The following is a 20783-nucleotide window of genomic DNA, read 5'->3' on the forward strand; positions in this document are numbered from 1 at the left end:
CAGAAGATAAAAGGCATCTCATAAATATTTTTCTACTTGTTTTTTTTTTTTTTTGTGCAGAAAGAAAAAGGAGAATCCAATAACCCTAAAAACCGGATTTTAAGGAGCCGTTTGAGAGTCCCTCGGGAAAACCTAAGGGCAAACCTGTCATCCAAACACACATTTTCCAATAAAAAGAGGTTGTATTGCTTCTGACAGTCTCACTCTCTGTGCTCTGTACAAAGGAAAGTTTCTCTCTTTTCTCTTTGGTTTTTCATGCTCTCCCATCTCCCATTTCCCATTTCCCATTTCCCATCTCCCATCTCTGTCCTGTAACCCACCACCCAGAAAAAAGATTGGGTGTGTTGTTTGATAATTGGTTTTCCAGGGAAAAATAAAAATAAAAATCAGGCATTCCTCTGTTTTTGCCTTTTTCCAATTAAAATTACTTTCTTGTTACAATGGACTGCAATGCATAAATGGTTCATATGTAGACACACATCTCGAGGGTCCTTCTCTGTAGCATTAGCTGTAGCTTATACTAGCTGTAGCAGATTCCTCTCTCTCTCTCTATATGCTTTTTCTACGTTTTGCTTTTCTTTGGTAATAGATACTTTCATCATCATTACCATCTCTGGAAAATCTTGGTCTCAGACACACGAAAAGGAGTCTGAGACGCTCACAGGTTTTCCATCTAATGGCTTTCAGTCTTTTCAGGTTCCGTTAATGGCTTCGATTTTATGACCATTTCCCCCAACGACTTCTCTTGTTTGCCCTGCTTCTCTCTGTCTTTCATGAAAACAACTAGTCCTCTGTTTTTGGCTCCCAGTAGAGTGTGAAAGAAAGTCCTACCGTTTCCTCTCATTTGACCATCTGGGTCTTGTTCCTTTACTCCCTTTCCTCTGAACCAAGCTTGTTGGCCTATTGGATTTCTCGCTTCATGCAGAAGCCATTTGCATTTTGGGACTTGGGAAAAGTTGCTCTGTTTTCCTCTGTTAAAGACCACAAGGTTAGGGTTTTTAGAAAATAAGGTTTCTCTACTTTTGCATTTTCTTCTATTTCCTTTTTTTTTTTCTTTTATTATGAAAGTCTTGTGGAGGTGGTTTTTCAGAGTTTGAGATTTTCTATTTGGAGGCTTTGCAAATTGGGATTTGTTTCGTGAAAACATATCCGCGTCCAAGTTCATAGTTTAGTACTAGCGTCTGTTCAAAGTAGGATTTCAGTATTGTTGAGAGGTTCACTTTGAAAGCTCTGGGAATGGGTTCTATTTCATGGACTAGGCTGTCAGATATGCACTGAAAACTTGATTTTTTTAGGCTTTTGGTTGTATTATTGATGTGGGTCTTCGGTTATTTTGTGGGATTGTGTTTGGATTCTGCGAAAATGAATCTAGTTTTGTGACCTGGGTCCCCAAAATTTTGGTGAAAAATGGGATGTACGAACTCCAAAACTGAGAAAAATGAAGCTCTCCGTCTCTGTAGAGAACGGAGGAGATTCATCAAGCAGGCCATTGATTCAAGGTACGCTCTAGCAGCTGCTCATGTATCTTACATCCAATCCCTTAGAAACATCGGCATTGCTCTTCGGCGGTACGCTGTGGCCGAGGTCTTGATAGAGTCATCTCTATCGATCTCGGATAAGACCCCTTCGCATTCATCATACCCGTCTCCGTCTCCGTCAAATGTTGTCGACGTTTCTGACTCGCCGTTGCACAACGAGAGCCCCCTTTCGCCGCCTGTGGGGTCCGTGGGGACTTTGAGATATATGAGATCAGGGGGTACTGCTGCTGTGACTGTTACGTTCAACCCGAGTGTTGGTAATAGTTATGTGGATGGGGAATCAATGGCATTTCCAATGCCGCCACCACCACCACCTCCTCTTGAGTCAGGTTCTTGGGATTTCTTTGACCCCATTGATGACAGTGAGAGCTTTAGGTTTGTGGGGCACGATGATTTGGATATGAATTTAGATGATACGAGTGGATGGAGGCCCCAATCAGAGCAAAAGGCTGGCGAAACCCCCGGTAATATAGCAACTCGAAATAATAGCTACAGTCAATTAGTAGAGCGTCGTGCGCATTCAAATGCCTCACGAGGAGTTGAAGGTTCTCACGAAACGATTGATGGTAAAGTGAGGCGGCTAGAGTTGGAATGTAATGGTAATGAGTTAGCTGAGACTTTGACGGGTAAAGTTGCTCTTGAACAATCCAGTTCAAAGAGGGAGAAAGCCTTGGTGGAGAAAGATTTATCTGCTGAAAGAGAGGATCCTTCAGAGTTCATTACCCACAGAGCTAAAGATATTCTTTCGAGCATAAAGGATATAGAGCATCGTTTCTTCCGAGCTTCTGAATCCGGTAAAGAGGTCTCCAGGATGCTCGAGGCAAACAAAATCAGGGTTGGATATTCTGATGCCGAAGGTAGTCATTTTTGTTGATAAGAGAATTTTGTATTACCAATCAAAGTGCTGAATAGGGTTCTATTATGGATTTATCCTGTAATGCTAAATTCCCTTTATACTTTTGCTGGCTTAAAGTTTTTATAGTTACTGGATTTTCTTGTGCCAGCTTTCAGTAATAACTTGTTTCTTGCAGGGAACTCGTCTATTTTGGATCTTTTGGGGGCTTTCCAGCTAGTTTGCTGCCATTGGAAGACTGCTCTTGTTACTCATGGTATGTTCTTGCTGTTTATCTTGCACCAATGATTAGTCACTAATTGCTTAACAGTTCAACAGTACTTTTAGGGTTTAGCCATGGATATTTACATCCTCAATAGTTTCAGTGACTATCCATAAAGCATTTAAGGTAAGTCCATTGTTGGGTAACCAATTTTTGGTTGTGGTGAACCGTAGAAAAGATTGGGTGTATACTGACCATCTTCAAAGGAAATGGCAAGAAGTATCTATGGGACAAAAAACAGTTGAGAGACTGTTTAATATGTTTCAATAGACAGTTATGTTTTTTTGTTTCTGGGATTACTTAATTTCAATTAATAAGGGTATCATCTGCGCATTGTACAGTAATCTGAGTGAAGGTTTGTTCCCACTCTCAGGCTTAATGAAGTACAAATTTTGTCATGTTCCAATTTAATGCAACATTTCCTGCTTTTTCTTCCCTTAAATATTGGCTTTCCATGTATTTCTAGAACCTTCACAAAATGCAACAAAGGTTATTACATGGAAGCGGACAACATCTTCAAGGTCATCGTCATCTAGGAATCCTCTTGCCGCAGCATCAAAAGAAGATGATGACAGCGGAAGTGATTTTGCTGAAGAGTTCTGCATGATAGCAGGGAGTCATTCCTCAACCCTCGAAAGACTTTATGCATGGGAGAGAAAACTTTATGATGAAGTAAAGGTACTTGTTTGAAGCTACTTTATTCATTTAAAATTTGAAACATCTTCTTGATGTCTGGGATCTAATGTTGCATGCTATGGAGCACTCCTTTATAATAAACTTGTCGCAGTTTCATGACTCAGGACATAAATATACTTTTGATCTTAATTATGTTCATGGCAGTCTATCAACTATAGCATCTCCCCAATCCTCTCAAATTTAATTGCTTTTGTGTGGATTTTGGATTTTGACTACAATGTAGTATCTTGGATTTTGTCTTATTTACTATCTTGAAACACATATGAGCAACTCTAATGTATAATGTATTATAGCCTGTTAACTTCTAATAGATTATATTTTCATGTGCTATAAATGCTAGTTTGAAAATCTGTTAAATTCAAAAGATCCTTTATGGAATAGTATTTCATTGAGGGATGATTATTCTTTTATGATTCATGGTTCTGCCTTTTCCATTTAGACAAAAAGAATTACATTTACTTGTTTGTGACGAAGATTTCTCAAGGCATAGAGGTCCACGTACGCAATATGTTTCTATGTTTGGTGGAACCAAAAAAATGATATCAAAAACATTTTTAAAATCATTTACACGCGATCATCAGCCATCAACTTGATTTTCATGCACTTTGAATCACCTATTTCTCAAGAAATAAAACACAGAAAAACTCATAGCCAGTTGGAGGTTGCGAAGGGAGGGGAATTGCACAGCATGGAAGTGTTGTTCTAGGCTGCTAGGTGGGGGTGGCAATGTGTGAGCAGAGTCTCAGGGGGAGTTGGGGGGTTGTGAAAGAAGAAGGGAGGTGGGGCAAGGGAAGCTTTTGGCGCCTCGGGCCAGGGAGTGGGTGGTGGAGCCGGCACAGGGTGGTAGTGCCAACAAAGGAAGGTGCGCGGGGATGGGTGGATGGTGTGGCTGGTGCAGGGAGGAGCGTTTTGGCATCCTGGAGGAAATATGGGGGGACTAAAAAAAAGGAACAGAATAAGAATTTTGACTGTCTATGTTCAAATTTTTTCTGTACCTATGAAATTATCTACCTTTTGGTGTCAAGTTCTAGGATTGTGAGGATTTGTTGATCTTCTGATGGGAAAATCCACACCTCTAGAACCAATTGATCAGCACTTTCTTGCCCATTTGAGTGTTTGACAGATCTAGGAGAGTCTACTTGCAGAGTATTATCAGGAGTTTAAAGGATGCTTAAGAAACTATCTGCGTCCTAACTCAGCAGCTAGATTTGTATCTTGCTAATTTATTTGTCTCTATCAGTATCAATGAGTGTCTTTAAAGTTAGACCATGTAAATTGATGCAACTTCTTGCTCCCCCTGATTTGTTCACCTTTTGATTCTTGGTAGGCCAGTGAATCTATCAAGAAGGCATACGATCGGAAGTGCAACCAGCTTCGTCGCCAATTTGCAAATGATTGTAGCATTCCAGTGATTGACAAAACCCGGACAGTTGTGAAGGATCTTCATTCACAATTAAGGGTGGCAATTCATTCAGTTGAATCAATATCTAAACGAATTGAGAAAATTAGGGATGAAGAGTTGCAACCACAACTTGTAGAATTAATCCAGGGGTAAGGACCGTTTTTTTTTTTTTTTTTCTATCTTCCATTATTTCCAATACTTTGGATATTGAAGCTTTATTCGCATGCCTGCTTGGCATTGTTGATGTTTTTGAACCCTTTAGATCCGAATCTGGACTAAGTGTTTACCTTTGAGCCTGTGTAGATTGACCAGGATGTGGAAAGCCATGCTTGAATGTCATCACGCGCAGTACATCACCATCTCATTGGCATACCATTCAAGGTCATCGGCGGGAACTCCCCAAGGAGATACCCGCACACAGATAATGTCTCAACTCCAGAATGAGATTGAATGTTTTGGCTTAAGTTTTGCTAATTGGATCAACAGTCTCACATCATACGTGGAGGCTCTTAATGGTTGGCTGCAACACTGTATCCTACAACCACGAGAACGCTCCAAGAGCAGAAGGCCGTTCTCCCCTCGTCGAGTACTGGCCCCACCTGTATTTGTTCTCTGTCGTGATTGGTCAGCTGGGCTTAAAACTTTGCCATCCGATGAGCTTAGTAATGCAATCAAAGCATTTTTATTGGATGTGTGCCAGTTGATGGAGCGACAAGCGGAACAACTGCAGAATAAACAGAAATCTGATGATGCAGAAATTGGAGAACCAGAGAGCAAAGATAATGAGAAGGATGATGATTCTTCTTCAAATTTGTGCTGCATACAAACAAGTTTGACAAAGGTTCTTGACCGGCTGAACAGGTTTTCTGAGGCTTCGTTGAAAATGTACGAAGATGTTAGACAGAATAGTGAAGCAGCCCGAATTGCATATTTGAAAGGCAGGCCAACAAGTACATAAAGTTGTATGTAATTATCTAATATAAGCACCACAGTTTGTGGTGTGGTTGGAATAGATACCTGTAAATTTCATAGTGTTGCAAAGTGCTACTGAGAAACAATATGTGGGAGTATTGTGAGAATATTATTACTGTGGTTAATTTTTGGGAGGTTTAAGGTGAAAACCCAGATTTACAGGGTTCAGAGCTATCTTCGTCACACTGGGGTTTACGAACCAGTCTTACAAGCTGATTTGAGAGAATCAAATTTGTTGCCAGTTCATGAGCCGGATTTTGCTTCGATCTGCCTGAAACTTATTTCGTTCTTTTTTGTACGTTTACAGCAGTTTCATAGCAGAGGCAATCAATCCTCAGTTCCTAGCCCTTTACCATCTCGTCAGATTCTGCAATTTAGCTCTCAAGTGATGATTGTTTATCTAAAGCAATAGGGAGTGCTTCCATGACTTGGTTTAGATGGTTTTTTTCCTTTTGATGTTCTTCCGTTTCTTTTAATAGAGCTTCCTCAGTTTCTTTTCTCTGATTCACCTCCTCAGCGAATAAGCTTTTCTGACAAATGAGCCTGTAAATTATGCAATTGGAGAATTACATAAGAACATTTAACTTTTTCAAGTTTCCGATGAAACAAATTCTGTGCAGAGACCAGGATTGCCAGGCATGTGTAATGTGTTGAAGGGGGTTGTGGGGAGCCCGAGGAACATATACCACATAAGATTGCTTGAGAGATCTACGAAAGACACAAATTTCCAGCGGACGTGCAAGCAAGGAGAATGGTGGTGGGTTTTCTTTCACTCTTTCTCAGGAAATTTGAAGTATCCGCGAAACACCCTTTCCACACGGATCGGATAATAGTCCAACTTCGCTGGCAGGTTGGCTTCAAGAAATTATTTGCACCTAAGAGAATTCGAACTTTATACTTAGATGAAAATGCCATCAAAACCAAAGCTCTTACTGCTTGAGCCAACCCCTTGGGAGTCTCAAAATCTAGAGAACTTAATCATGAGAGTGCATTATTTTAATCTGGGGATGAGGGAAAAGGAAAAGGAAAAGGAAAGTCGATTTTTCCTGGATCAAGCATCGACACTAAACACAAACACTGATGATATTTGCATTGTCAATACAAGAAAACAGGAAGACCAAGCGATATTTGCATTTTGAATAAATTTGGTAATTGATAAACGTTCACACAATCGTGTATAATGTATTGTTTTCAACTTTCAACATATTATTCTTTCCAAACCCATGAAATGCCAACCTGGGTTTGAAGGCCACAATCGCCCTTGACCTATGCAACTTGCTTTCTTATCAGGAACCATATATAAGGGAATAAAAACACTAATAAATCCTCTTCATCCCCTTTTCTACTTCTTCAGTATTAGCAACTCTTTCATTTGTATGTTATGCTGGTATTTGCTTTATTTAGGTATTAGAATCCCACATACTGCGTGTACTGTGAGTAAGCTTCTGACTGCATGGCAATAGGGGCCCGTGTAACATAATCAGGAAGATCAAATGAGTCTACAAGTTCCCCTGCAATGTTCCTCACTTGGAAACTCAAGTATTCTGTGAGCTTGTGGATTGCCTGCAAAAATAGAAATCCATTGGTCAATTATTAATTAAAAATGCAAACAATATAACAAAAGCGTACATATGATACAAATGCTCTATATAAGATGTTACAATTGCTCCTTTTTCTAATTAAGCAGGTCAAAATCTTCTCATACTACAATAGTATTTGCAAAATATATCTCAAGCATTCAGTTATTAGTCTATATGTTTGAATACCTTAGCCTTGTTTGGTGCCACATAGTCAACATTACGGTAGGTTCCTATGTCATTCCAGATTCGATCCAAGGCATAAAGATCACAGACAAGTTTCAGAGCAGCTCGAGAACTCGCATCGGGGCAGCTGCCAATCACTCCTGATTAAAACTCAATAACCTTGAAGCAAAAAATTAAAGAATATTTGAGGCTCAGATTAGAAGGTACCTCTTTACATTTTCAATCAACTTTTCAAGGATGACAGATTCAATATGGGACTCGGCAAGTGTCAAAAGGTGATTCAAGCATCTATTCCAAGCACCAAAGCTACCAAGAGTTTTAGAGTGCTTGTTTAGTCTCACAGCAACACTTTGAAGCAACCGAGATGTTCGGTACTGCGATAAGAAAATTATATAAACCACAAATGTAGGGATTCTATTGCATACAACAATTCCCAATTTGTAAATCACAGAACGAAGATAAAACTCACTCTGAAGGCATCCAACTGGAACTTGGGATCTCGCAAATGATCTTCACTTTCCCACCTAGCGGTTACTGGATTTGGCTGAGACAGATAAGTATTCATGGATTCTCTTAAGTAGTTCCATGTAACTGCAAGTGTTCCACCACGGAACTTCTCCTTGTATTGCTTCAAGAGATCACCTGCTACCTGCATCACAAGTGTACAGTTCAAGAATTTAGTTTCTATGCATGGGAGGATCAAGGTTTACCATAATGCAGACTATGCATACCGCCCAATACCAAATAATGATGTATGTTAGCATCCAGAGAAACCATGCCCAAAATGACGCCCATACCAAAATCTAATCTGAAAATGAGGAATGGTTATGAGCAATGCCATAAAAAGGAGGATGTCTGTCCTGGAATACGTTAACTGTATGATGTGCTCATCTACTTCACCTTTCATTTCAACATTATATGATACTTACACGAGAAAAGGAAAAAAAAAATGGAATGACCACCCTAATGCCATTTATTTCAAACTTCACAAAACCTGTTCCACATATAAAATCTGTTCATACAGCAGTTTCCTATATGTCCATAATTTCATCCATTAGAAGCACAAAGGCTTTATTGCCTCCGAATGGCAAAGGAGCAACAATCAAGCAACTCACTTTGAATTGACATTACAGGCAGGTTTGTTGAAAAATAAACATGGTAAAATTGAGTTCACAAAGGATTGTCAAACATAATCTGGGGCCAGGTAGCCACAACTTTATTGTGAGCCATATACATTATAAGTCAGCTACTTGAGTGGCATAAGAATTAATTTTTTTGCACTGCTGTGTAGTCACCTGACCACACTTTGGAGCAGTGCAAGGCAGGGTGGGTCTATTGGGAAGGGCAAAAGCTATTCTAGTTTAAAAAAACAAAAAAAAAAAAAAACAACGTGTAGCCACTCCTACCCCTTCCCCTCTTGAAAATAGCACCATCAATTTAGACGCTCTTGCTTTATAAGATGAAACAAACTAAGGACGTACAGCATCAAAGTCTTAGTTAAAATCCACATGATCTCTTGCTATATTTGTCTCATACCAAAATACTAATGTAATAAACAAATATTTTCCTTATTAGGTATTGCATTATCTAGCACACCTCACCTATCTTATGTTCTCTATAAATAGGATCTATTATAATATAATATCATCAAGTCACTCAATAGAGATGTAGTCCTATTGGCCCTATTGGTATTGGGTATTATCACGATGGATGAAGACCTCTAAGGCTAAACAACTTCAAATCTGCACCCTCTCTTTTCTTTCTCTTCTCCAAATTATTCTTCCGCATTTTTTCCAATACTATTTTTATATTTTAATATCGAATCAGAACAATGGTCTTGAGTTCGAATCTTGATTCTGTAATTTATTTCTTATTTCAAAAAAAACATTCTTTATGTTAGACATTACGATTAAGAGAGAGTTTGAACCCACGCATGAGAGATAGTGTAAGAATATTAATTAGATTTATTAAGTTCACTTTTCCTACCAATTTAAGCTTTTGAGACAATTGATGTTTAACAGTCTTAAGCAAAGTGTTTAATAGAATGGGATTGTTTGCAACCTGTTGTAGCAGCACTGTGTTGTCACCTTCAAATGTCTGAAAAATGTCATGATCATTCCTTAAGATACCAAATCGGTTCACAGCAGCATATCCATGACCTCCACAAGATTCCCTGCAGGTGCTCAGTGACTTTGCTGTATAAGATGTCACATAAGCCTTGAGGCCTGCCGAAAGTGCATGGACGTCTCCAACTAATTGTTCATCATGAGACTTCTTCATCTCTGAATATTTCTCCACCAAATGCAGAGTGGCAAAGTGGAATGCATAAGTCGAAGCCAGCATTGGCATGAGCTTATGCTGTTGAGACTGGTAATCAAGAATACTGACTTCAGGTTGCTTGGGAGGCCCAAACTGCTGGCGCAATAATGAATATCGGATGGCAATTGTAGCAGCTACCTTGAGGACACTAACTGAAGAATATGCAAGGCCCACCCTCCCACCTACAAGTTCCCCTAGCGTTGCAGCAAATCTTTTATTTATGGATGGGAGGCTACTTGTATATTTCCCATCGCGGGAGACATCTCCAAAACGATTAAGAAGATTATCTCGAGGAATTCTTACTGAACGGAATCTCAACGCTCCATTATCCACTCCATTCAGGCCTATTTTATGGCCACAATCATGAATTTCAATCCCTGGAAGTGTTTCATGGGTCTTAAAATCCCTTATTGGAACAATGAAGGCATGAACTCCCATGTCAGAAACTCCTTTTGTGTCATGAGTTGGCAACATCAGCTTAGCAAAGACACTGGCAAACTTGCCATGAACTGCAGCATTACCAATCCACCATTTGATGGCCCCATCATTGGGTGTGTCAATTATAAATTCGTCTGTAATTGGATCAAATGTAGCAACCGTTTGAATGCCTTGAACATTTGAACCTTGTAAGTACAAAAAATAGACAGTTTAGTTTAAATGTGCATAATGATGAAGAGTAGAGACCTAGGAATTACTTATGAGAATAGAAACATAATGAAACACATGAATAAAAGAATCCAATAAGAACCATTTGCCGGGAGAGGGGGGAAGGGGGTGGGAGATAACAAAAAGGTTAATGGTGAGAACAAATGTACAGTGAATACATTTTCTGATATCGATCAAGTGAAAATGAAGGGTAATCTTAGATTACATTGCATAAAGATGTTATGTACACAACTACAGCAGGAAGATGTCAAGGACACAATAGCAAGACTTTTCTTCTTAGTAGCAGCCAAAACACAAAAGCAGGGAACAAACAAATCAAAGACAATCAGAAAAGCTTACCATGATGAAGTTCTGTCATAGCAAAACAACCCGGATATTCCAAATTGTCAATACCATCATAGTACTTATCCTTGTGTTTCTTAGTTCCTAAATTGAGCACAGCACCTCCCCAAAGACTGCAACAGAAGTATAAAAAGTCAACACCTAATGTAATACATATATTATGAAGATAATGTAGCAAAATATTGGAAATGTTGCCACAAAGGGGGAGAGAGAGAGAGAGAGAGAGAGAGAGAGAGAGAGAGAAATCATCATAGAAATTTTATTTTAGAGAAACAATATAACTGGAAACGAAAAGGTCCTGTGAAGAATTTTGTTAATGTACATTGCAAATTATTACATCGTCTGAATCTCTACACCACATATGAGTCAAGAAAGTCCAATGTTTTGAACAAGACTTATACACCCAAAATTTTTATAAAAGATTTTTTTTTTTGATAGGTAAATTTTTATAAAAGATTTGCATTCCGGAGTTTGGCAAATTATCATACACAAAAAGCACCAGGTTTCAATTGCATTGGTGCAGGCAAAATGTTGCTACCAAATGAAATTACTGGGAGGAGAGAGAGAGAGAGAGAGAGAGAGAGAGAGAGAGAGAGAGAGAGAGAGAGAGAGAGTAGGATTTAACCATATGAAGCTTAAAGAGTAGGGCATGGTCCAAAATGAGAATCAATGAACACAACAGAAGGGCATTTGCAGAAGGTAAAATTTCTAATGCTGATCTTTCTAATTTAGCAGATAAGGAACATGCCTCAATATCAATCTTCATTTTTAAGTTGTGCAATGATAATTTACAAAAGACATGGGTCAAATTTGAAAAATTAGACTTGAATATTAAATCCTTAAAAGAGATTATTTCAATATTCATAGACTATTACAGGTCTACATCCTATGGCAGAATAAGTCTTGTAATAGCAAGACTCCCATAATTTATAATAAGAATGTATAATTTCATTAGGAGTTTAGACTAGAATAACTTAGAGATAATAATTTATCTTTATTGATAACATTAGAATTAGAATTAGATGAGGATTTAAATGTTATAGATAATTTTTTTTTATAAGTATGAGAAATATCATTAAAATACACATGAAGTATACAAGAAAGGCATCAAGAGGGTTATAGATAATATGTTATCATTATTGATAACATTAGAAGTGGTTTATTCTAGTTAGTCTTTTACTTATACTTTGCATTGTAAGTGTCTATTTAAAGACACTAAGTTATTTAAAAAAATTAAACAAAGATTAATCTTATTCAGCTCTAGAGTTGATTTGGGAGGTGTTAGGGTTTCTCGAACTACCCTTATTCTATTCGTTATGTGCTTGAGAAATTAAGCCCATAACAACTTGGTATCAGAGCCGCGTTGTAACAACGAACCAAGCCAACCATGTCTGTCAGAGTCTCCCAAGAATTTTTTACAGAGTTTCAACGATGGTCCGATCAGCTTTTCAAGCAATGGAGAGACGACCTTGCAGCACATCACCGTGAGAAATTAATCTCACTATTGTCACCATCAGAAAATCCAAAAGAAAAGCAACCAACAAAAGAAACCATAGCCCCACCACTGTGCAAAGACAAAAACCCCCAACGAGCACAGCCACTCCATCCCATGCCGCCGTCTCCTCAAACCGCGCCACCAATATCGCCATAACACTCCTAGTCGCAGTTGCAGTTCTATCCAACAACCACCACCTTGCACCGACCACCCCAGCCACAGGTCCAAACATCACCGGATAGAACACAAACGTGTCGCCACATCAATTACCTCAAACATGTCGCCGCATCAGTTACCTCCCAGCTGGTACCCATGTTTGAGTCTCAGTCAAGGATTCGTGTTTTGTGGTTCAACAGAAGAAAGCAAAAGAAGTTTTCCTTCTTTGATTGGTTCAGCAAGCAAAAAAATATATATATATAAAGCAAAAAAAAAAAAAAATATATATATATATATATATATATATATATATATATCGCTTATTTATCAGCTATCAGAGAAATAATTTTAGGACCTCGAAGACAAGGTCCATTTTAAGGGGAAATTAGTGTTACAAGTCTACATCCTATGGCAGAAGAAGTCCTGTAGTAATAAGACTCTCTTAATTTAGAATAAGAATGTATAATTTCATTAGGAGTTTAAAACTATAATAACTTAGAGATTATAAGTTATCTTTATTGATAACATTAGAATTATGATTAGATTAGGATTTAAATATTATAGATAATATGTTATCATTATTGATAACATTATAAGTGGTTTATTCTAGTTAGTCATTTACTTATACTTTGGATTGTAAGTGTCCATTTAAAGACATCATAAGTTCTTTAATATAATTAAGCAAAGATTAATATTATTCAGCTCTAGAGTTGATTTGGGAGGTGTTGGGTTCCTCAAACTACCCTTACTCTATCCGTTATGTGCTTGAGAAATTAAAGCCATAATAGTGACCATATCAAGTTTGTCAAAAAAATGCTCAAAAACATTTCCTAAAATCACAAACTCACAAAAGGAATATTATTTTTTTTCACATATGAATATAGAATTTTCTTTACATGCGAATGATATTGGTATTAGTAAATATCTTAAGATTTTTCAATAAAAGAAGAAGAAATAGAAACTTGGATCATGTCAAACATGATGATGAACATACATGTTGTATCACTATAGGTAGAAGACATAATCGAGAGGAGCAAGAAGCTTCAACATGACATTAACTTGAACAATACCCTAAAGCATAACTAAAACAAAAACAAAAACAAAAAAACCTGAAAAAGAAAGGGTGGGAAAGGAATTAAATGATTCAAAGGGGAAACAGGACAACCTGACTTCTCAATGTAATACTACAAATGCCTAAAACAAATAACCATAGCTTTTTTGGCAATGTTGTTCAGTGAGATATTGAATGCCAGGCGACGATCCTTAGAAATATTAACTACACATATATAGTATCCAAAATGATGTAAAAAAACCAAGTTATTATTGTCAATCTACCACCTATTAATCACAGATTTAATGCGTGTACAGAAGAGATCATGGCAACAAACTAAAATTTCATAGAACCACTGTCAATTCTCACCAGAAGTAATCAACTACAAAGGTCATATTATTCACTCTCCATTTGGAGAGAAGTAGAAATTTAAAATTTATGAGAAATGGTATACTTCAATATAAAAGAAGCAAAGACAAAACCTAAGTCAGATTTGTGGAATGCACTATTAAGCAAATATGGTGACATTGATTAAGGACACACATATAATAGAAACTATTACCAATATAACCGTGTCTGATGGTATGGCATCCCAAACTAAACCTAGCAGATGAGATTTCTTGAGATGGAAGTTGAATACTGGAAGTCTAGAGAATGTGCAGAGATGTTTAGACCCTAAGGCTTGACATTCACTTCATCACCACATTTTTTTATTTTTTTTTATAGAAGTAAACTGAAAGTTTACAAACATTCCAGAAAACTAGGAACTCATTTGGCAAATCAGTTTCTCTTTTTGTTTTTGAAAATTGTTTTCAAGAACAAAAACAAAAAACCGTTTTCAGATATTTTCTCGTTAAAAAAATATTTGGCAAACTGTTTTTGAAAATAGTTTTTGAAAACAGAAAACAATATCTAAGGCGTTTGGACAAACAGTTTCACTTATGAAAAAAGCAAAAAATTGTTTGGCATTTCAACATTTTTTTCTTTCAATTTTTGGTTTTTTTTAGGCTTCTTCATTTTTTGTCACTTTTAAAAAATAAATAAATAAATAAAAAATTGTGGTAATCAAAGTGATAATTCCAATTTGAACAAATCAAACCATACATTCACCACCTTCAGCCTGATATACATGGTCTATACATGTGATGAAACACAACCAAATTTGAGATTTTTGGCTATGAAAAACACAACAGGCAAGAAAGATCAATCCAATAAGGTCTTGGTTCACAGTCCAAATATTCTCTCTCTTTCTTTTAGCTCAATAGAAAAGATGGTAAGTCACTAAGTCATGCCCGTAGCAGTTTGAAATTCCATATAGTGGTTTTGCACACAGATACCAAGGTCATTGTCAATAAGGACTGTGACGCCAGCAAATGCATAAAGATGCTGCAAAATTCATCCTGTTGATCTCAGAATGAGATGGAGCCCAAAATCTAAAACAAAAAATACCACATCACATGAAAAAACTGACAATGACTGAACAATGAAAACTGTAAGGCCAATTCATCCATGAAAACCAAGCACCATTTTACTAAGCTTAATAACCATACATTGTCGTCCAAATTGTTGATGTTTTTTCCCTTGTTGCTGCTTTCTTCTTCTCTTTTTCAAATTTGTATATATTTCTCTTATATAACCTTCTTAGGTAGTCATATATCGTTGTCCTAGATAACCAAACCAGTGAATCAGAAGACAGAACAATCCCCTTCTAGCCCTCTACAAATTTGACCTGCAATTCTCTTCTAATAATATTGGATGAAACCCTCATAGAAACTCTAGCACTTATCAAAAAAAGAAGCTCTTAACAGAATTATTGCCTAAACAATCTAATATTTGCACTAAAATTCCATTTTATTTTTTTTTTTATTTTTTTTTTTTTATGAATAAGGTTTTCTTTTCATTAACAACTGAACCACATACACACAATCAGCTAAAAGCTGTAAAACAAGGCAAACAGGCCCCAACCAAAACAAACCCCCCGACCCAACCATCAAAAACCAAAAAGCAATTACAACCTCATCTGCAGAAACTATAGAAAGACAAAACTAACAAACCAGCCTACAAACTCAATTCCAAACTTAGGCCTACTAACAATTAATAAAGAATCTCCTCCTTAGTGCTCCAATTACGGCACAACACCATATTCTCCATAAATCTTCCTTTCCCCAAGATTCTAGTGCAAATCTTTCAAAAAAAAAACTGCTCAATATTTGCTCCTCGGTTTTGGGTAACTCCCACGTTTAACAGCATTACGATTTCTCCAGATTTCTCTAGATATGATACACTGAAGACCCCAGACCCAATCTACACAAACTTGCCATCAACGACTTCCCTTTCCAAGTATCCACTCCCAAACGCACCACAATTTTGGGATATGCCTACTCTCTCCAAAAGCTTCTCCATTTAACTAGATCTAGCTCCTGCTTGCTGCCAATGGCGCAACAAAGACACAAGAACAAAGAAATAAAAGAAGCCCAGCAAATGAAATGTACAAAACCCACGTCTCAAATCACCTTATAGCACCAATAAGATTGCTAGATGTAAAGTTGAAAACTTGTAACTGTAGATTACGAATTTTGCATTCATTCATCAACTATCTCGTACCATAAAAAGAGAAAGAAAAATATCATGGTTTCTATGGATTGCAACATTTCAAAGAAAAAACAATCAAAAGATTAACGAAAATAGCTCATCATAAATAAGAGAACCCATAACAATAACAAATCCATTCAAAAGGAAACCAACAGCCATACCTTGAGGAGGAACCGAAATCCACCTCAACCCAATTGGCCAAATCACAATAAAACCCCAAAACAACTTTACTAAATATAAATCAATTGGGTATACCAAAATCATAGAGAAGAAAGAAAACGGAATCTCACCTAGCTTTGGTCTCTCCCAGCCGTGAGCTCACCTTAGAACCTCATAGTTGAAATGCACCAGCTCTGCTCCACCATGCGTCGCAGCATCACCCACTCTCGAGGTCTAGTTCTCTCTCTCTCGGCCTTGCTGTGCGACGAAGATGGAGAATAGTGATGGGTAGAAAGAAAAGGGAAGTGGAGCTGATAAGAATCGGACGCCCGATCTTGAAGACTACGGGACTACTGTGCACTTAAAAAGGAAAACGGTTTTCTACTTTGCTTCCGCGTGTTTTGATCTCTTTTGATTAAAAACAAAAACCTGTTCTGAAAACAGGTTGAAACTGTTTCCTCTTTTCGTGTTTCTTCTTGTTTTTGTTTTCATGGTTTTTGTTTTAAAAACAACATACCAAACGGATTAGAAACTGGTTTAAACACGTTTTCTGTTTCGGAAACAGAAAACCTGTTTCCAAAACAAGTTGCCAAACAGGCTCTAGAACTCAGCTACAATCCATATCATACAACAAAACTTCAGGGCACCTAAACAAAGACAAACCGACAATTAAACCTCAAAGAATACAAGTATCTATTGACAAACAGAAACCACAACTAACAAAGGACTCCATCTGGCAGTCCCCAACTCCTACACAATTCAATTTTTTCTCTACTTCTCGCAAATACATTTTGAAGCAACCCAAGCTCTAATTTCTCATATAATCTTTTGAATAATCTTCTCTTCCAAAAGAAGATGAGCACCATGTCTAATGTTGTTTGTTTCCTTCCAAATGGCATAGACCGAAGCACTCAAACAAAGCCTAGCCATCACTGCCTTCAGATCTTTACCCTTCCAATTCTTCACCCATCTTTCAATAACATCATCCCAATCAGTAGGAGGGTCATTTATAAGGCACATACTTAGCACAGCCCTCCATAATTGTTTACTAAAACTACATTGGAAGAATAAGTGGGATCTCCCTTCCAAACAACCTCTACAAAACACACAAGGAACATTCCCATTATAACCCCAGCTAAGCAGCCTCTCCCTGTTGTAAGTCTATTTCGAACAGCCAGCCATAAAATGAAGGCTTGCCGTGGAATTGCAAGGGGGAACCAAATCAGCCTCCACCAAACAATAGGTAACTTTTTATCTCTAATATACTCCCATGTCTCAGAACAGTTATATGAACCTGTTTTAGAGATACTCCAAGTGGGTTGATCATGGTCCCAATCTGAACCAAAGGTAGCTGGCTTTGAATCATAACCAATGATTCTGACTTAGCAGGGGGCCATCTCCAGTTTTGATCACAAATGACACTAGAAAGTATAGCATTAATCTGACTTCCAGCATCATATATAGCTCTATACCCATACTTGTCAACAAGGATTCCATCCGGGTGCCAAAGATCAAGCCACAGAAAAATGTGTTCCCCACTTGCAACCTGGAACCGAATAAATGTCCTGACCATGTCCCTTAACTTCAACAATTTTCTCCAGCTCCATGAGCAAGCTTGAGGAATTTTCACATGCCAAAAACTCATCCCTTTTAGAACATATTCATTTGTCCAAGCAACCCATAATGATCCGGCCTTCACAAAAAGATTCCATATATGCCTCATTATAGAGGCCTTATTCCAATCCTCGATTTTTTATAGACCCAAACCACCCTTCCTTTTAGGAACACAAATCTCATCCCACGCTACTTTTGCTCTAGCAATATGCGAATCAGTCCCCCCCCAAAGAGATCTATTAAACTTTTGATCCAAGAGTTTGATACAACTCAGATAAATAAGCACAAAGAAATATGGCGATGAATCAGTCACTTCATCTCCATATAATTAGCACAAAGAACTTTGATACAACCAAGGAAGGTCAATTGTTAAATGGATGGCTAGAAATACATCATCACTTAGATAAGGATATGTAAATATCTTGCACACTGGATAAAAAAGAGGCATGCAAAAGTATACACACATATGCATCTAAGCTCGGGATCAAAAGGATGAGCAGAACTAAAAACGGACATGCAATGCTTGAGAGGGATGGCTCAAAGGTAAAGAAAGACACGGGATCAGATACATTAAGAGAAAAAAAAAAAAAAAAAAAGTACAACAAGAAATAATAGGACCATCAAGTATTAATTAATTGAATGCAAGGAATAGCAATGATAATGTCAATTAGAAGCAGTAATTCAGGAATATTTTATGGTGCTAAAAAGAAGAGAAAGGCAAAACACTACAAAGATAAAGTCAGTAGGTAGAGTATTACCCACTATAGCAACCAAGGTGAGGTCTTTAGCCAGAAATTTAACATAGTGTAACCACTTTAGACTCGATCTAAAAATTAACATACAAGCTTCAAGTCACCCCATAAAAAACTTCTATTTTCTTCTTTTTTTCATGCACAGGGTGTCATCAGGTCAAATTTGAACAATTCCCTGGCGACAGTACTATGAAAGGAAGTTGATCATGAATTATCGATTAGCCTGCTGATTTTTAAGGACATCCAATTTATCCAACTAGAAATGCCTCATAAAGTAACAAGGTTGATAGATTCTTATCTTGGACAGTACATACAGCATGCTAGATTCATGTACCCTTCATGATGATCACCGCCAATGATGTTTTCCTTGTGCAGTTAAAATAGGGAAAATAAGTTTTTATAAGACTTACATATTGGTTATGGCATTGTTCAGTCCCTTAAACTTGTTTGCACACCATATGTATTCAAGATTAATATCTCGTTGTAATCCACTCTCTTTAAGCCAATTTTGGTGCTTCTCTATCCTTACTATCCAATATCAGCTCAAACAATATCATTCCAATTAAAACCTCGTTGTTCCACCTATGTATGCTAGATATTCAAATCACTGTCAGACCATAATTCACTCAACCTTAAACCAAATTACACAAACCCATTTAAATAAAATAAAATAAAATAAACCTAAATCCCAACCAAATTCAAACAATATTATTCAAATCACTGCCAAACCATAATTCACTAAACCAATTTACACCAAACCCTTTTAAAATATATATATATCCTAAATCCCAACCAAATTCAAAAGACATAAACATATCCAAAACCCAGAAGAGAAAACACATGAAAAACGACGAGAGAGCAACAATCACCTGTACTGCACCCCCATCTTGATCCCAAGCGACATGTCCACGCTTCCCACGGCCTCCAAGATGGCAAAGTACTTAGCCGGGTCCTCAGCCACGTACCCGAAGGGCCTAATCCCGGCCTCCCTGACCAGCGCAAGAAGCTGCCTCATGCAGAGCTCGCGGTGGTCGTCCTTAGAGATCTCCACGGGGGTCTGAAGCTCCGGCCGAGCGTTGAAGAACTCGAACACCTTTTCCTGGACATCCCTGTGCTTCCCTCTCATGCAAACTATCAAGGACTTGGTGTCCACATTGAGCTTCGCGGCCCGGGAGGCACACGTCAGCGCCTGGAGCTGCGCGTCGGTGCGGTCGAGCGGGCGTGGCGCTGGGGTGAGGTGCAAGGAGAGCCGTTGGATTCTCCGGGCCGTGGGATGAGATTCGTTATCGTCCGTCCGACTGGGAATTAGATCTGTGGTTTCCATTTTGGTTGAGAGAAACGGAACTTGGCAGACAGAGGAATGGGCTGCTTGTATTGTGGGAATGGAGGATTGAGTACGGGTTTCCCCTTCTGTTTTCTTTTATATAGAATAGTGATGACGTGGCGGTACTGGATTGGTCTGAACTCGGCAGTTTTTTATTTTCTTTTTTGGCGCGCCTTTCAAGGTTGACTGAAGCTTCTTTTTTGGATCAGGTTTTCTGAGCCTATCCAAATTTGGGTTCTACGTAGTACGTACTAGCTAGTAGCAAGCGATCTTTGGTTTTTATTTTTATTTTATTTTCTACTTATATCAGTTTAGTTTTTCTAAACTAAATTACCATTTATTTTTATAGTTTAATTTTTTTTTTAAAAAAAAAAAAAATAGTACATTAAATCATTCAAATTAATATTTTATCCTAACATGTAAATATTTTAGCTGAAGTATACAATATTCGAATTCATACTCCTTTTGTTTCGACGTAAAATATTTTCCGTCATAAAATATTTTCAACGAAATCATTTTTTCTTACAAAAAAATCATCAACGGCCAAAAACCATCAATAACAAAATTTCGTCACTGGCTGGCAGAATTCCGGCCACTTTCATCGGATTTCGACAACCATCGCCGAAATCCAGCAATCGGATACCAAAATTCAGAGACCTTAGGCGGTAGATTCAGGCTACCAACAAATTCTAATGTCCGGCGATGACGGATTCCCACAAATATGCGTGTAATAATGAATAGTTTAAATCCATAAAACGATTTACGGTTTTGAAAACTGTAAATTGTTTTCTAAAAGTTAAAGAGTTTTTTATGATTAAATTGAAAAT

General features: G+C 37.6%; 2 protein-coding genes across 2 annotated transcripts; one reads left to right on the forward strand and one right to left on the reverse strand.

Annotated features, from left to right (window-relative positions):
• The first annotated feature begins 209 nt into the window (after nt 1–209).
• LOC133856525 (protein ALTERED PHOSPHATE STARVATION RESPONSE 1) lies at nt 210–5906 on the forward strand. The gene is made up of 5 exons (XM_062291576.1): nt 210–2395; nt 2570–2647; nt 3120–3331; nt 4677–4900; nt 5055–5906. Exons 1-5 carry the CDS (start codon nt 1408–1410, stop codon nt 5707–5709), a joined length of 2157 nt encoding a protein of 718 aa, XP_062147560.1. The 5' UTR covers nt 210–1407; the 3' UTR covers nt 5710–5906.
• Nucleotides 5907–6835: 929 nt separating this feature from the next.
• LOC133856526 (acyl-coenzyme A oxidase 2, peroxisomal) lies at nt 6836–20032 on the reverse strand. The gene is made up of 7 exons (XM_062291577.1): nt 19502–20032; nt 10811–10926; nt 9548–10428; nt 7956–8135; nt 7694–7860; nt 7490–7613; nt 6836–7286 (listed from the first exon to the last, which is right to left on the reverse strand). Exons 1-7 carry the CDS (start codon nt 19954–19956, stop codon nt 7131–7133), a joined length of 2079 nt encoding a protein of 692 aa, XP_062147561.1. The 5' UTR covers nt 19957–20032; the 3' UTR covers nt 6836–7130.
• Between the last annotated feature and the right edge of the window lie 751 nt (nt 20033–20783).

This window comes from Alnus glutinosa, chromosome 14, assembly GCF_958979055.1.
Source record: "Alnus glutinosa chromosome 14, dhAlnGlut1.1, whole genome shotgun sequence".
Classification (NCBI taxonomy): Eukaryota; Viridiplantae; Streptophyta; class Magnoliopsida; order Fagales; family Betulaceae; genus Alnus; species Alnus glutinosa.

What these genes read in the sequence shown, in the direction of transcription:
- LOC133856525 (XM_062291576.1), top strand. Translation starts at nt 1,408, where the DNA reads ATGGGATGTACGAACTCCAAAACTGAGAAAAATGAAGCTCTCCGTCTC. An exon ending in TGGATATTCTGATGCCGAAG is followed by an intron (nt 2,396 to 2,569) that starts GTAGTCATTTTT and finishes TGTTTCTTGCAG; the next exon opens with GGAACTCGTCTATTTTGGAT. An exon ending in GACTGCTCTTGTTACTCATG is followed by an intron (nt 2,648 to 3,119) that starts GTATGTTCTTGC and finishes ATGTATTTCTAG; the next exon opens with AACCTTCACAAAATGCAACA.
- LOC133856526 (XM_062291577.1), bottom strand. Translation starts at nt 19,956, where the DNA reads ATGGAAACCACAGATCTAATTCCCAGTCGGACGGACGATAACGAATCT. An exon ending in TATGACAGAACTTCATCATG is followed by an intron (nt 10,429 to 10,810) that starts GTAAGCTTTTCT and finishes TGTACTTACAAG; the next exon opens with GTTCAAATGTTCAAGGCATT. An exon ending in TCCAGTTGGATGCCTTCAGA is followed by an intron (nt 7,861 to 7,955) that starts GTGAGTTTTATC and finishes TTCTTATCGCAG; the next exon opens with TACCGAACATCTCGGTTGCT.